The 13,664-nt window shown below is 36.0% G+C and overlaps 1 protein-coding gene across 5 annotated transcripts in view; it reads right to left on the bottom strand.

Annotated features, from left to right (window-relative positions):
- etv1 (ETS variant transcription factor 1) overlaps positions 1-11,253 on the bottom strand; it is an 18,917-nt gene extending 7,664 nt beyond the window's left edge. For 2 of the 5 annotated variants that reach the window (XM_016568154.1, XM_016568164.1), the window contains exons 1-5: positions 10,748-11,202; positions 9,751-9,838; positions 9,461-9,508; positions 4,874-4,927; positions 1,754-1,883 (exon numbers count right to left, since the gene is read on the bottom strand). In XM_016568154.1, the coding sequence (XP_016423640.1) occupies positions 1,754-1,883; positions 4,874-4,927; positions 9,461-9,508; positions 9,751-9,838; positions 10,748-10,921 (494 nt within the window). In that variant the 5' untranslated portion in view covers positions 10,922-11,202. Of the gene's footprint in view, positions 1-1,753; positions 1,884-4,873; positions 4,928-8,778; positions 9,285-9,460; positions 9,509-9,750; positions 9,839-10,747 lie in introns of those variants that run through there. The other 3 variants (XM_016568173.1, XM_016568180.1, XM_016568186.1) reach the window with 3 other exon arrangements.
- Positions 11,254-13,664: the final 2,411 nt, after the last annotated feature.

Genomic DNA, 13,664 nt, shown 5'->3' with positions numbered 1-13,664 from the left:
ATATATATATATATAATGATGTATATACTATACATTTTGACCTCTTATGTGCAGGAATTGTTCTCATAGTTCCATAATCTAACAAAAAATCCCACAATTCCCCACATCTATCCTTTATCCATCCAGCTTTCCACCCCTCACATGCCACAATCGACAAGGTACCAAAGAGGAACCATCTGATATCTTGTCAGATATGAACCTTAACGCAATTACACTCCATTCAGAAACATTAAAAGACAAGGAAGGAACAGGCTTCATATTTCAAAATGTAGTTTATTCCTGTGACGCAAAGCTGAATTTTAAGCATCATTACTCCAGTCTGCAGTGTCACGTGATTCTTCAGAAATCATTCTAATATGCTGATTTGCTGCTCAAGAAACATTTTTATTACCAATGTTGAAAACAGTGCTTCTTAATATTTTAGTGGAAACCATTATGCTTTTTTTCAGGATTCTCTCATGAATAGAACGTTAAAAAAGCAGCCTTTATTTGAAACACATCTTTTGAAACAGTATGTGTTTACTGTCATATTTGAACAATTTAATGCATTGCTGAATAAAATTATTAAATTACTTAAAAAAATAAAAACACCAGAATTTTAAACAATAGTGTATACTGTCTTGTCAGATATGAACCTTAACGCAATTACACTCCATTCAGAAACATTAAAAGACAAGGAAGGAACAGGCTTCTATGGTGCTTGACAATCTCCAAAGCACCTCTGAAGAGAACATCATTATCACAGAGGTTGTTGGTTCAGCTTGAGTGCCATCTGCAATACGAGGGCAGGTTGGCTCCTCCAGCGAAATAAAACATCCAGGTGAAATGTCATAAATTTAAAATCAAATCAATAGGAAGATGACTGTAACCAAGCAACCGTGTTTGCCGTAGATGCTTGTCCAAATGGAAAAGCCATTTATTGCACTTAATGCACCGTAGCGTAATTTCTTGTTTTTCTTTTTTTGTGTTTTCTTCCCCCTTTCCAATTTCAGGTGGTTCTCATTCAAATCATTTCGAACAGCACCTGCTGTACAGTTGCCTTTGAGTAAATAACTAAAGGAAAACTATTATTATTGTGCTTTTTTTTCCCCCATGAATCTTTAAGACTATTCTTGGCTCAGGCTGAAAAGTCACATCTATGCCAAGACCCCATCTGCGTTAGGGCTGTTCTGTCAAATGAACGTCTGTGCTTTTATTCAGCCTTTAGTCACATATAAAAGGTGAAACACACACCCACTGTAACACCTTAGTGTTGGAGGTGAATCTGTGCTTTATGCAAAGCCCTGAAAATTCAGCGTCACGAGCAGCGTGATTAACAAACCCAACATTTGCATTCAGAAATTAGGGTTTTTTCACAAAACATCTGTAATTAGGAAAATAACACACCCTAAATTGACAAATAATAGCTAAAAATAGTTTGTTAAACGGTAGCGTTATTGCAAATGTATGTAGACATATTTGGCCCATTTATCACTTAACTCTCTCACTCCAGATGCCGAGGCTGAATTTGCAAACCAAAATATGTGATGTTAGTGTCTCTCTGACAGCTGAAAGTATAAAGTTTAGAGTTGATTTTCACTGCTTTGGTGCAAAAACACTTATGGTTTCACGCAGACGTCGCAGTCTAGCATGTCTAGCGTTCGTCTCGTTACTACCGGTATTTTCTTATAACACTTGATGCATGTAAGTTATACAATCATTTAGTGTCATATACAAGATTTGATTATTTCATGTGGGATTCTGTGAACGCTACCTGATGTTATACAGGCACTTCTCCCCATAGTGGATTCTGAAGGGCCTCTCCTGACTGCAGGCTGAGCCCAGATCAGTACACGGACTGTGGGGCTCTCTCTTTATCCTCAACTGCAGCCCGTGGAACGCCACTGAGAAAGAGACAAAAGTTTAGACGTTTAAACAGAACACCAAGATCCTCACTAGATTCATTAATCAAAGGATGCAGAAGTGTCATTTTAAACTGCAATCATTCTCACACAAGGCGTCTGCAGATGAAGTTGAGAAGACTTTACAACGTGGTTTACATTTTTTTATGCATTCACCAAAACTCATTAGATTTCTGTTTGCATGCAAAACGTTTGTGTTTTCAGCAAAGGTTTCTTGCAACTCACATAAACAAGGACAGGTGGATATGTAATAAAATACTTTTTAAATAAAAATCTGCATCAATTCAGTAACCAAATTCCATTAAAAACATCTTTAAAGCCACATTTAGTATTGTTTTTCTTCAGCACACAGGAATGAGATTCTTGACATTCAGTAATTTGAATGACAGCTGTTGTCAATAAGTGTTACTAATGTATTTAAACATTTCAGCTTCTAAAGGTAATCTTTGAAAACATGAAAAAAGGGAAGAAGAATAAAAGCATAAATAGAAAGTGCTTCATTTATTTGATGAAATTGGTGTAATCTCAAAGTTAAGAATAAAAATATCAATGTCTAAAGTAAAAAAACCTTCATTTATTTGGCAGTCTTCTGAAATTTTAAATGGTCTTGTTAGGATGTGTCGTTGTTCATGATAGTGGATTCTAAAAGTAGCAGTATGGATGAATAATTTATACTTGAGAAGACTTCTTGACGGACCATATTAAGAAGCACGTAGACAGACGAAGAGAAAAAAAATGCCATAATTGATTTTACGCAAAGGAATACGAGTAAACGAATCAATACAAAATCTGTTAGCATCAGAGGATGTCATACGTGCAGGATGCCATTCCAGGATTGCAACAATTACACGCTCATTGATTGGTGTTAATGGACAGCATTTTCAAGAAGTCGTTTATGACATTTACTTTCAATTTTTTGTGTCCTTGCAATTTATGAGATGCATTTAAAACCCCCTGAGCACGTCAGATGACAACTGAAGTGCATGCCTCCAAAAAAACAAAAAAAACCTCATTGACTAAAATAAAGAGCTATTATAAAATCAAAAGAACATCTTGAGTACAGCAAAACATTCATTTCTGAATCTTAACTTGTTATGCAAAATATTCACAAATTATTTCCATTATGACGTTGGTTCTGTTCCATTCCTCAAAAAGTTTCATTTCTTTCCTTAAAGCTGCGCTCTAATAGATTTCATTTTCATAAATCAATAGTCTTTTCTCTGCCAAATGCTACCGAACAGCATTTTCACTGCTCCCTGTGTTACATAAAAGTGCATTTGGGTAAAAATCTAATACTGTTTCTTTCTAAGTGTCTAATACTGTTTTTTTTTTTTTTCTGTGCTGATGGTCGTGCGTTTTCTCACCCTTCTCTCTTTCTCACTCTCACCTCTTCGCTGACTGTTACTCGCTGATAATAGATTCAGTCACACCTTCTTCTTAAACACTGGGCTTGAATTACGATGGCCTTTACAAAAGGGCAAATAGCTCAAATATAATCACTGCTGGATCACACTTCCCCAGCCACAAATCACTATTATATTAATGTTTTAAACGATTGATCTTTTACAGTACCAGTTCTCTTAACAACTACAAATGCATTCAAAAGAGAAAAAATATATACACTACCATTCAAAAATATGGGGTCGTAAAATTTTTAATGCACTTAACGCTCACCAAGTCTGCATTTACTTGATAAAAATACAGTAAAACAGTAGTATACTAACATATTTTAAAATGTAATTTATTCCTGTGATGGCAAAACGGAATTTTCAGAAACCAAGTATGCTGATTTGGTGCTTCGTTTTCAGAAATAATTCGAATATGCTGATTGGGTGCTCAATTTCTTATTATTGTCAATGTTTCAAACACTTGTGCTGCTTTTTTAGGATTTTTTGATGAATGGAAAGTTCAAAATAACTATTTGTAATTTATTTAAAATGATTTCTTTGCATATTTACTGTCACTTTTGATCAATGTAATGCATCCTTGCTAGCTAAAAATATTAATTCCTTAAAAAATACTTTTAAATGGTAAAAGTAAACAACACATACAGTATATTACAAATCTTTAAATGATACAAATAATTTCACAAACAACCAGTTTATCAGGCCACACACGTCTAGTGCGGTTTGAGAGGTGTATTTTCTGGCTGTGTTATCCCTGTATATCCCATTTCGAGGTGTTCTGTGGGAATGGACCACATGAAACGGAAGTGATCCACTGGCATTGTCGACTCAGACCCATATGGGAGGGCCAGGATGCCCATTCAAGAGCCCAACCGCCATGCCCTCGCTCTACCTCCATCTGCCTGTCCCTCCTCTCCTCCACTACCCTGCCGACAACGCCAACTAACACCCTGCAGTTGCATTGTTTTTGCTTAAAAATACATATTGGAATTAAATAATATATCGACACAAAAAAATGGCTGTGACATTTAACTTCACTTTTGTCACAGCCTACGCTCACAATAAAGTCTAAGGAAGGGATACAGGACAATGGCCCATTATCAGCAAACACTAGTATATTTTATTTGCCTAATGAGCTTGAGTTCTCAAGAAAGACAAAGCCCTCCTTCTTCTCCCCTACATCCTCAGTAGCAGAGTCTGTTTTGGCTCCTCTTTAAGACATAAGCTGGACTCGCTCCCCACTGTGCCTCATTCAGTCCATGCCACTTCCGACACTGGCACTGGCTCTGCCACGACCACTGCGCGCCAACTTTACTTCCTATGCCCATTTAAAGGCCTATTGCTTCTGGCTGCACTCGCTGAGAAGGTACACAACCCAGAGAACACACGCCGCTCGCGCTCTCTCTCTCTCTGTTTATTCACAGAAACACCAGTGGCGAACGACAACATGTCGCAAACAAATTTTCACACAAAATCATCAAATTTGAGCTTCTTTTAGAGTCAGAAGTCACTTTGCTAAATTTTATTTTGTAGAGCAACAGTAAAATAAAAAAAGGTCACACTTACAGTTTTCACTCTGAAAGTCTGGAACAAACTGCTCATCATTGTCAGGAACTTGAGCTGGGAGAAAAATAAGAGAGAAAAGGGTAAATAAAATTTTTTCTTTCATAATTATTATAGTAGGTTTCCACAAGTCATTCTAACACAATCTCTACTCTAATAATCACGTTAATGAGTTATTTCCTCTAATAATCCTCTGTAATTGAAACACTAATGATTTGAAATTCTCAGACCAACCCATAAAGACGTTTATTGGTTTAAAACAGACAAAACATATCCTCTAATCATGTCAGTAATTTAATTTGTTGGACAAAGCAGGCTCTTGCGTGTGAAATGCATCCCATATCTGTCTCAGCCTTTCGCTTTGACGTAATTGTGTCTTTAAATAGTTTGAGAATTAAAAAATAAAATAAAACAAACCAGGCAACCAAAGGAAAAACACCTTGCCTTGTGATCAAATGTGCTTTACGCAGCGTCTTCATTAGGGTAGCCATGCAGCGAGAAAACACCTATTGTTCACACTATCTAATTGGGACACATCTCCACTGGTGAATGCACCTGTACCTGCCGCGACGGCTGGCGTCCAAACAGAGCACGTTCCCCTACCTTTCCCTCTCTCGTAGCTAATGCTAAAATAATGAAGCCTTCATACGGAGCTCAATTAAGCACATTCATGTTTATATCACATGCGTTTGCACTCTTGCAAGACTTCTGTTGTTTATTGCTTGTTCAGCTCGACTCAAAGGAGAGCACGAGACCTCGCTGCACGGGGCTATTAGCACGTTTATTCCTCTGCACTAAAATTGGATTTTCATTTTCACAACAGTAACAAGTCGCAACACGCACAAATCGACATTCGCTTTGTGTAAGGCAACAAGTTTTGCTCGGCTACTTGGCTTTTCGGCTTTCTTTTTGGAAATGGGAGTGCTTTCTCATGTCTGTGTAAATTGTAATGCATTCATACAGTATATGAAGTCAATATGGGAGAATTTTTAACTGGAAAAACGCTTGTGAATTTTTATGTGTTAAATAATATAGATGAGACTGGGCTACACTGAACAATTAAAATGTTCTAAGTAGTAAATAAGACTTTATTGGAGTACATTTCACAATAAAATCTATTTTAGTAGTCGTTCTACTTCAAAATTTCACTACTTGCTGTTTCTACGAAATTATTTAATGGCAATTTCAAAGTAAAAACACCTAATTATTTTCAGAGCAGCAGTCATAAGGTTTTTATCTTAGTACTTTTTTAGATTTTTAAGTCAAAACTCTAATTCAGACAAGAGTCAACTACATAATGAAGATATATTTTACTACTGAAAAGTTAAAATATAATAGATTTTTTAAATATATAAATGTCATGTCAGGGCAAGTTGACACATACGCTATAAATCAATTTTGTGTATGTGTTACTTTTTGCATTTTTGCTGTTTCAAAATGTATTGTTTCATATTTATTTTATTGTTTAAAATTTTGGTAAAAAATACTTAATTGCAGGCTTTTCTGTGACGACTTACCACACAGAGGTCCACATGTATTTTATGAACTGTATTTTGTTTTATTAAGTTATGTTTCTGAACGATAATAGAAATAAATAATAAATATAAATGTGTGTGTATATATACAGAAATCAACTGTCATAAATAAACCCACACTATTCACTTGAATAAAAAGTGTGACAACTAGCCCCAGTCTGTTCTATAACTGAACAAATCAGCACCAATGTATCTTTACGGTATTTGTCAGTGTTTTGAAAAGGCAAGTCGAGCACAACCGCAGCAGACGTCTTTACTGGTTGAACTCAACAAGAAATACCACCACCATTTCTCTGGCTGGTTCCAAAGCAAACACAATCAAAGAAATATTAACAATCCCCTCTCCAGATCAGAGGAGAATGAACAAGTGCATTAAGAGCCAGAACGGTAGCGCAAACATCAGTTAAAGAGAGAAAAGGTGAGAGGAAGGGAGAGACTGAGCGGAGCAGCCAGTATTCTCAGCAGGGTGAATGAGTCAACCTGTGAATGGGACAGCTGATCCCAGCACCACTCCTGAGGCTAGCTAAGGTGTTGGAGCATGTCCACCAGTTAAAGAAAAAAAGAGAAGAGCAGAGAACACACAAACTGCAGCGCCAGGCCGTGAACGGCGCAAATCCAGCGCCATAAAGAGAGTTCATAATCACCTCTCTGCCAGACAAAGAGGAAAAGATGCAGAGAAATCAGATAAAGTTCACACTATAGAAAACAATAAAATCAAAAAACGACTGGTAAAGCCAATAAACTAAATATTCAGTGTAAGTTTTCTAGACGTAATAAGTGACTGTCAGCTGTCTCTGGCCAAAATGACACATGTACGTCAAATGACGAGCCATCAGCTCTTTAGTCTACGCTGCCGGAAATTCTGTCCGTCGCTCATCCGTCTTCCTCTTCTTTCCAATTACCTGAGCTAATAAATCTCTGAAATGAAACCGCTAGGTCTTCGTTTGGGTTCTAATGGACAGGAAGTCATATATTAAATCTATCTGCGATTTATCTCGAATCTTTGGGCGCTGTGGCTGATGGATGGAAGACAGGTTGAATTGTACTCCTCACTGTAATATCTACTGCAGCGACTACTTTTTTTTTTCCCCTGCCGGATACACTAAAATATTTAAGTCATGTCTAATTCTTTTAGAGGCCCTGGGGTGGATTTGGCATAATCAAAATCACGACAAGGAGAGTAAAGTCCGAAATCTGTTCTAAAGCGTACTTTTAATTTTCAAATCCACAATTGTACTGCAAGCATTTTTAAATACATTAAAGAATATATGAAAGCGGTCTATTAAAAATTAAGCTTCTCTTTCCTTATGCAGGTGGGCAATGTTAGATTACTTCCTTATATTTTAGATGTTTGGTTTTAAAAGCTGACCCGTAGACACACAACAGTGTCCTGTGGTGCAGCTGTACTAAAGCATATTTCAGTGAAGATATTTGAGATGATACTAAATAAAAAGATACTTGATTAAGTAGCATAAGTCAGACTTTCATGTGGCATTTAAAAATTCAGTCACACAAGCCAGATGTAATGCAATCACTAACAGAAAACAGACACACACTCATCTTCATTTCCTCTTTTTGTCCAAAGTGCACGCAAATGCATTCCATAGGCTGAAAGGCAGCTGGGATTTCACAAATGCAAAGCTCTGGGATCGGTTTTACAAACTGCTTTGCATGATTTTCAGCTGTCTAACTATTTTGTTTTTTTGTTTTTTCTTCCCAATTTGCAACCAAACTGCTTTTTACAATAAACAGACAAAAAGCTGTTATGTCTATCATGATTTGCGACTTATATTTTAAACTTTTTCAAAGCCTAAATTAATTTATGACAGTAATAAAATCCCACAAAGCTTATTTACATTCTGCTAAAAATGGAAACATGACAGTATAATTGCAGCCAACTATATATGAATATTTATACTTTTTTTTTTAGCAAACTAAAAAAAGTTATTTAACTCGGAAAAATAAAACTGTTTATCAGTTCAAATTAATTTGCATGCACATAATCAGTTTAAGGTTTTCTAAATGTATAAATGTCCTCAACATTTTAATAATGTTAAAACTTTTCAAAATCATTCACTTTTTGCAGCCAGAAAAAAATACTTTTTAGTAATATTTGCAATGTTTCGCAGCACTAAAAATCTCAGTTTAAAGTAAAACTTCACACACCAAAAAAGTCTTAACATTTTGAAGACAAGTAAAACCTTATATTTTTAACATCAGATTTGACAGTTTACCATTTAGAACATTTTAACATAACATTGTTAGGAATGTAAAATTTTACATTTTGAAGACAAGAAAAACATTAAATTTTTAACATCAAAATGTATTTCCAAACACATTAACAATCAACCAAAGAGTGAACCATTTACTAACCTAAAGGTCGGTGCTGCAAGCAAGGTGGGAAGAAGACACTTGCGCTTAACTCCTGAAGCATCACGTTTGAGTTAGACCACAACCAGCATGTCTTGCCATGAGAAACAAAAAATTACCAAAAACAAGCACAAAAAAAAAAAGTTGGGGGGAAAAAACGAATCTCTAAAAGTTGAAGCTCTTGAAGCGATCTACCGTCAATCCATTTCTTTAACAAAAAGAGTTACAAAAATAAAGAAAACAAAGAAAAACCTAATAAACGAGAAGTATCAGATGAGAAAGAGAGGGATACGAAAAAGAAAACGAGTGAGGGAGAGAAGGTGTGCGCGTGAGAGAGAGGTGGCAGTGTTGGTGGCTCGTCTGCCTTAGCTCGTGCCAAAAGCGGACGAGAGGAGAAGAGAGTGAGCGAGACTGCAAGTTCTTCTGGTAATTTGTGATGACACTCAAAGTAGAACCTCCTCGGTCTCCCCCTAGACTCCTGCTCTTCTCAAGCACTAATGTATGCATGACACACCAAGTGCCTTCGCTACAGATGCATTAATTGGACTGCAGATTAGATCTGTAACTTGAGGCATATTTGCTCCCCCCCCCCCACACTCTCTCCGCTTCTTCAGCTTCAAAACAAAAGCTTGATCAACCACTGAGAAACCTTGAGCGAGACTGAAGTAAACAGACCAGAGCTTACCTTCAGCGAGCCAGGTCTCCTGAAGTTGGCTGAGATCTTGAAACAGCTCTAAAAACAAAGACGGCAGAGTTTGAGATGGCGAAACAACAGGTACAAAGCTTTAATTATGAGTTTTGACCCTCAGCGCCTCTCGATTTCAGTCTCAAAGCCCTCTGAAGACCGAGGCGAGCGCAGCTGATTGAGATTTTAAAGCCCCGAGTGCAGGTGGCAATGAGCGATATTGCATTTTGCGAGATGTTAAGAAGGCGTGAAATGAACATTGTCTTTTTCACCCACACCTGAGTGCTTACCCTCGGTGTCCAACGCCAGGTCAGAGTTAATGAATTTTCTTTTCCTGTCCTTCGCTGGTCTCGTGTTGGACGTCTTTCCCCGAGGATTCTAAGCAGAAAGCAACAGATCAATTGTCTCAAATGAAGATGGAGTGTGTAGAGTTTGCTTTTGAAAGACATGCAACACACAACTGCAGCTTCACTCATCATGCTTACTGCTAATATATGAGAGATTCTTTAGTTAGTGGCACTTTTGACTTGTTTGAAATCTTTAAAAATGAAATATAAAACTGTGTTTTTTATTAGATGATCATGGCCTTGATCAACCCTCAAGTGGAGTTTTGATTTTGATGGACTTTTATTTATTTATTTTTTAGGAAAAAGTTGAATAAGTCTTGTTCTTACTATACTAACCCAACATTGAAGAAGAAAGTCGACGATTTTTTTATTTTATTTGAAAAAGTCTCAAAAACTGAGCTGTTTGGTAATGATACCTAGTTTTAAAAGTTCTAAAAAATATATTTTTTTAATTTTTAAAATCTTCACTTCTCATTACCATCATAACACAATTTTTTTTGAACAATTATTTTGTAAAATGCATTTGTGACTGTAATAAAAGTGTCATACTTTATTTAAAAAAATGTAAACTGCAGAACTGAAAATATGATGTTCTTAGGGAAAAAGTAAAAAATAGAATTTCCCTTATTTTAACACAATTTAATTATATTATATAGGGGATGTTATAAAGTCCAAAATATAGCAATTCTGGTATATAACTAGTTTAATACACAATAACAGGATTCACAGCAATTACAATGAATACTTTAAAACTGTCAATGATTATTAATATCTTCGAAATCAGTCCAGAAGTTTCCCTAAAGTGAAGAATCACACACATACAAATGACAGACCTGCCACGTTACGGTTTAAAAAACGCAGATTCTCCTCATCGGTCACTTATATGACAGATACATATTTACAATCATGGAGAGCACTGATTTACCTTCATCAGACTTACATGAGATATTATGAAAGGCACTTGTTGGTCGTAAAGTCCGTCCATTCTCTGAGCGCGCCGTCCGATCACCCTTTGAAGTAGGAGACTGACTTTAAGCGATTTATTGGAGATGGAACATGAACTGCTGCGCGCTCGAGAGCATTCAGCGGCTCCATTCATAAACATATCTTTCATTTGACCGACTACATGCTGACTATTATGAAACAGACATTAAATGCAGCAGATCCGTGACACTTTATAGATAAAGTTGCAAGTGTCCTAATGTAAATATGTTGCGGTGCTGTGCGTGCGTAACGCGGTGAGCCGATCCTCCGAAGGGACTGGACTTTTGGAAACTCTTTTTTTTTCTGTTTCTAGTTACGTTTTACTGAAGCGTCGAAGGTGATGTAGAACTTAAAGCTTGCACTCACCCCAGTAAACGCACCGCATTCATGCATGGATGTGTCGCCGGACTGAATGAGAAAAGCGCTCTCGTGTCTCTCCTCCGCGCTCAAGTCAACACACACTCGCTGCATGCTGCTCCAGGGGCCTCCCTTCAGAAACAGCCGGCGCCCCGCTTCCCATTGGCTGCCACTGTCCTCCGCCGGATCAGATTTCCACCCGTCAATCAAGAGCCTATTTCACCGTTCCTTCATTAAAATATGCAAAACTGATATTGCAATTATAAGGTGTTTATTTATGAGAAACACAGCACGTCCTTATAATTTCTCTTGTGGCTAGATGTTTTGGAAATGATGTGCGTAAAAATGCACACAATCTTTGGATGCCGTTTATAAGGCTTACAAATTACCTAACAGCTTTTGGCAAGCTGAAAAGCTTCCAACCTTTCAAAGAATGAAATAAACAGGCATATGCTCAGAATGGCCACAGCAATATTTTCCAAAAGGATTTGTTATGCGTAAATCTTAGACAATTTAATGCAGTGGTTCTCAACCTGGAGGCCATGGCCTCCTAGAGGGCCTCAGCAAACTTCCAAGGGGGCTCTGAAATGATGGGTTGAAATAAGGGAAAAAGCTGAGACAGAAGACGAGCACAGATGAGTGGTCAGTTATACAGTGCTGCCATGAGTCAATATTCCAAAATACTTGACCAATCAGAATACATTTATTCCAAATAGCTGTGTGATGAGTTATACATACTGTAAAAAAATGTTAAAAAATAAAATATAAATAAAAATATTATTAAAATGATAAATTTTTTTACTTGTTCTTTCTTTGTAATGGTTTGTGAAATTTATAAGTAATTTGAAAATTGTTTCTAGACTTTTTTTTATATAAATAAATATAGTAGGTTACAACATGCTCTCAGTTTTTTTTTTTTTGTATGCAGTAAACTGATTTTTCAATTTCCATTTTTCATTACCATAGGTTTCGTTACTGTAACCTTGTTTCAGTTTTAATTAAATGAATAGATAAATATACACAAATATGTTCATTCTCAATAATCGTAATAGCAAGAAAGAATGACAAAAAAAGATGAACAAAAAATCACTTAGACTGGTATTTTAATTTGATTGAATCTAAATGAGTCTTTGTGGAGGACTATTTGAATATATATTATTTGAATATTTGTGCTAACTATATAGGGTGAGGAGGATCTTTTCCCCCCATAACACCTATGGTTATAGATATGCTTTCACACCTTATCTGACCTTTGAGATAAAGTTCATTATATCCATTTACATGCAACATATTTAACACATGCTAAAAGTGTCGGTCCGGTGTTTCCTCGTGTCAAAGCTCTAATCACGTCATTAAGAAACATCTAACATGTCACTTTTGCAGGATCAGGTAAACCAGCACATAAACAGAGGAACTTCCATTATAGGGAACTGATGGAAACCTGAAGTGACATTTTAAGTCATTCTTGACACAATGTATAATCCCGTGAGCTTTACGGAATGCAGGACAGGTATAGATGTTCATTTGACAGGTTAACATTAAAAGGTTACAACCCTAGCGATGCATTTGTTGTCAGGTCAAGAGGTGAGCTTATGGTCATATATGTATTTTTCCTTATGTGCATGGTTTGACTTGTATGTATTGTATGTACCCCTAAGTCTATTTGAAATAAATTTAAAAAAATTTTTAAAAAGGAGGTGAGCGGTCGCAGCAAGCTGACAGGGTCAAAAGGTGAAAGTAGGTGTGTTTCTTAGAATTACGAATGGACAAATTACCTGGCATATTAAAAATGTTTGTTTTCTATAAAAATTTTGATTTTACTGATTTCAAAACTTTTATAAAAGGGTCAAAAAGTTAACATTTAGGTTAGATTTTTCTGCATGTCTCTCTAAATAGATCTGGGGTCTTAAACAGTTTGATCTCATACAAAGTTTGTGAAAAAAAGAAAAATAATTCATATTTAGTAAAATTAAAATGCACAAGTATTTGGCGTGGCACATTAATATTGATTATTTTAATGACTTTACAATGTAAGCATCACATACGTATGTTATAATAGGCCAAGCATAAAATGCAACACTCACTATTATATCACATTTACATTTTACATTTAGTCATTTAGCAGACGCTTTTATCCAAAGCGACTTACAGATGAGGACAATGGAAGTAATCAAAATCAACAAAAGAGCAATGATATACAAGTGCTATAACAAGTCTCAGTTAGCTGAACACAGTACACGTAGCAAGAGTTTTTTAAAATAATATAATAAATAAAAAGAAAACAGATAGAATAGAAAAAGAATAGAGCAAGCTAGTGTTAGAGGTCTTTTTTGCTTTTGTTAATTGTATAATAAATGAAAAGGAAACAGATAGAATACAAAAAGATTAGAAAGCAAGTGTTTTATTTGAAAGAAAACAATCAGCAAATGAATAGAGTGCAAGTCTAAAAGGGACAAGTGTTTTTTTTTTAAGAATAGAATTAGAATAGAGAGTGCTAGAGTTAGAGGGTCAAATAA

The sequence above is a fragment of the Sinocyclocheilus rhinocerous genome, unplaced genomic scaffold (assembly GCF_001515625.1).
Source record: "Sinocyclocheilus rhinocerous isolate Xijiao unplaced genomic scaffold, SAMN03320098_v1.1 scaffold1965, whole genome shotgun sequence".
Lineage (NCBI taxonomy): Eukaryota > Metazoa > Chordata > Actinopteri > Cypriniformes > Cyprinidae > Sinocyclocheilus > Sinocyclocheilus rhinocerous.
This window is presented reverse-complemented; position numbering and strand designations above follow the sequence as displayed.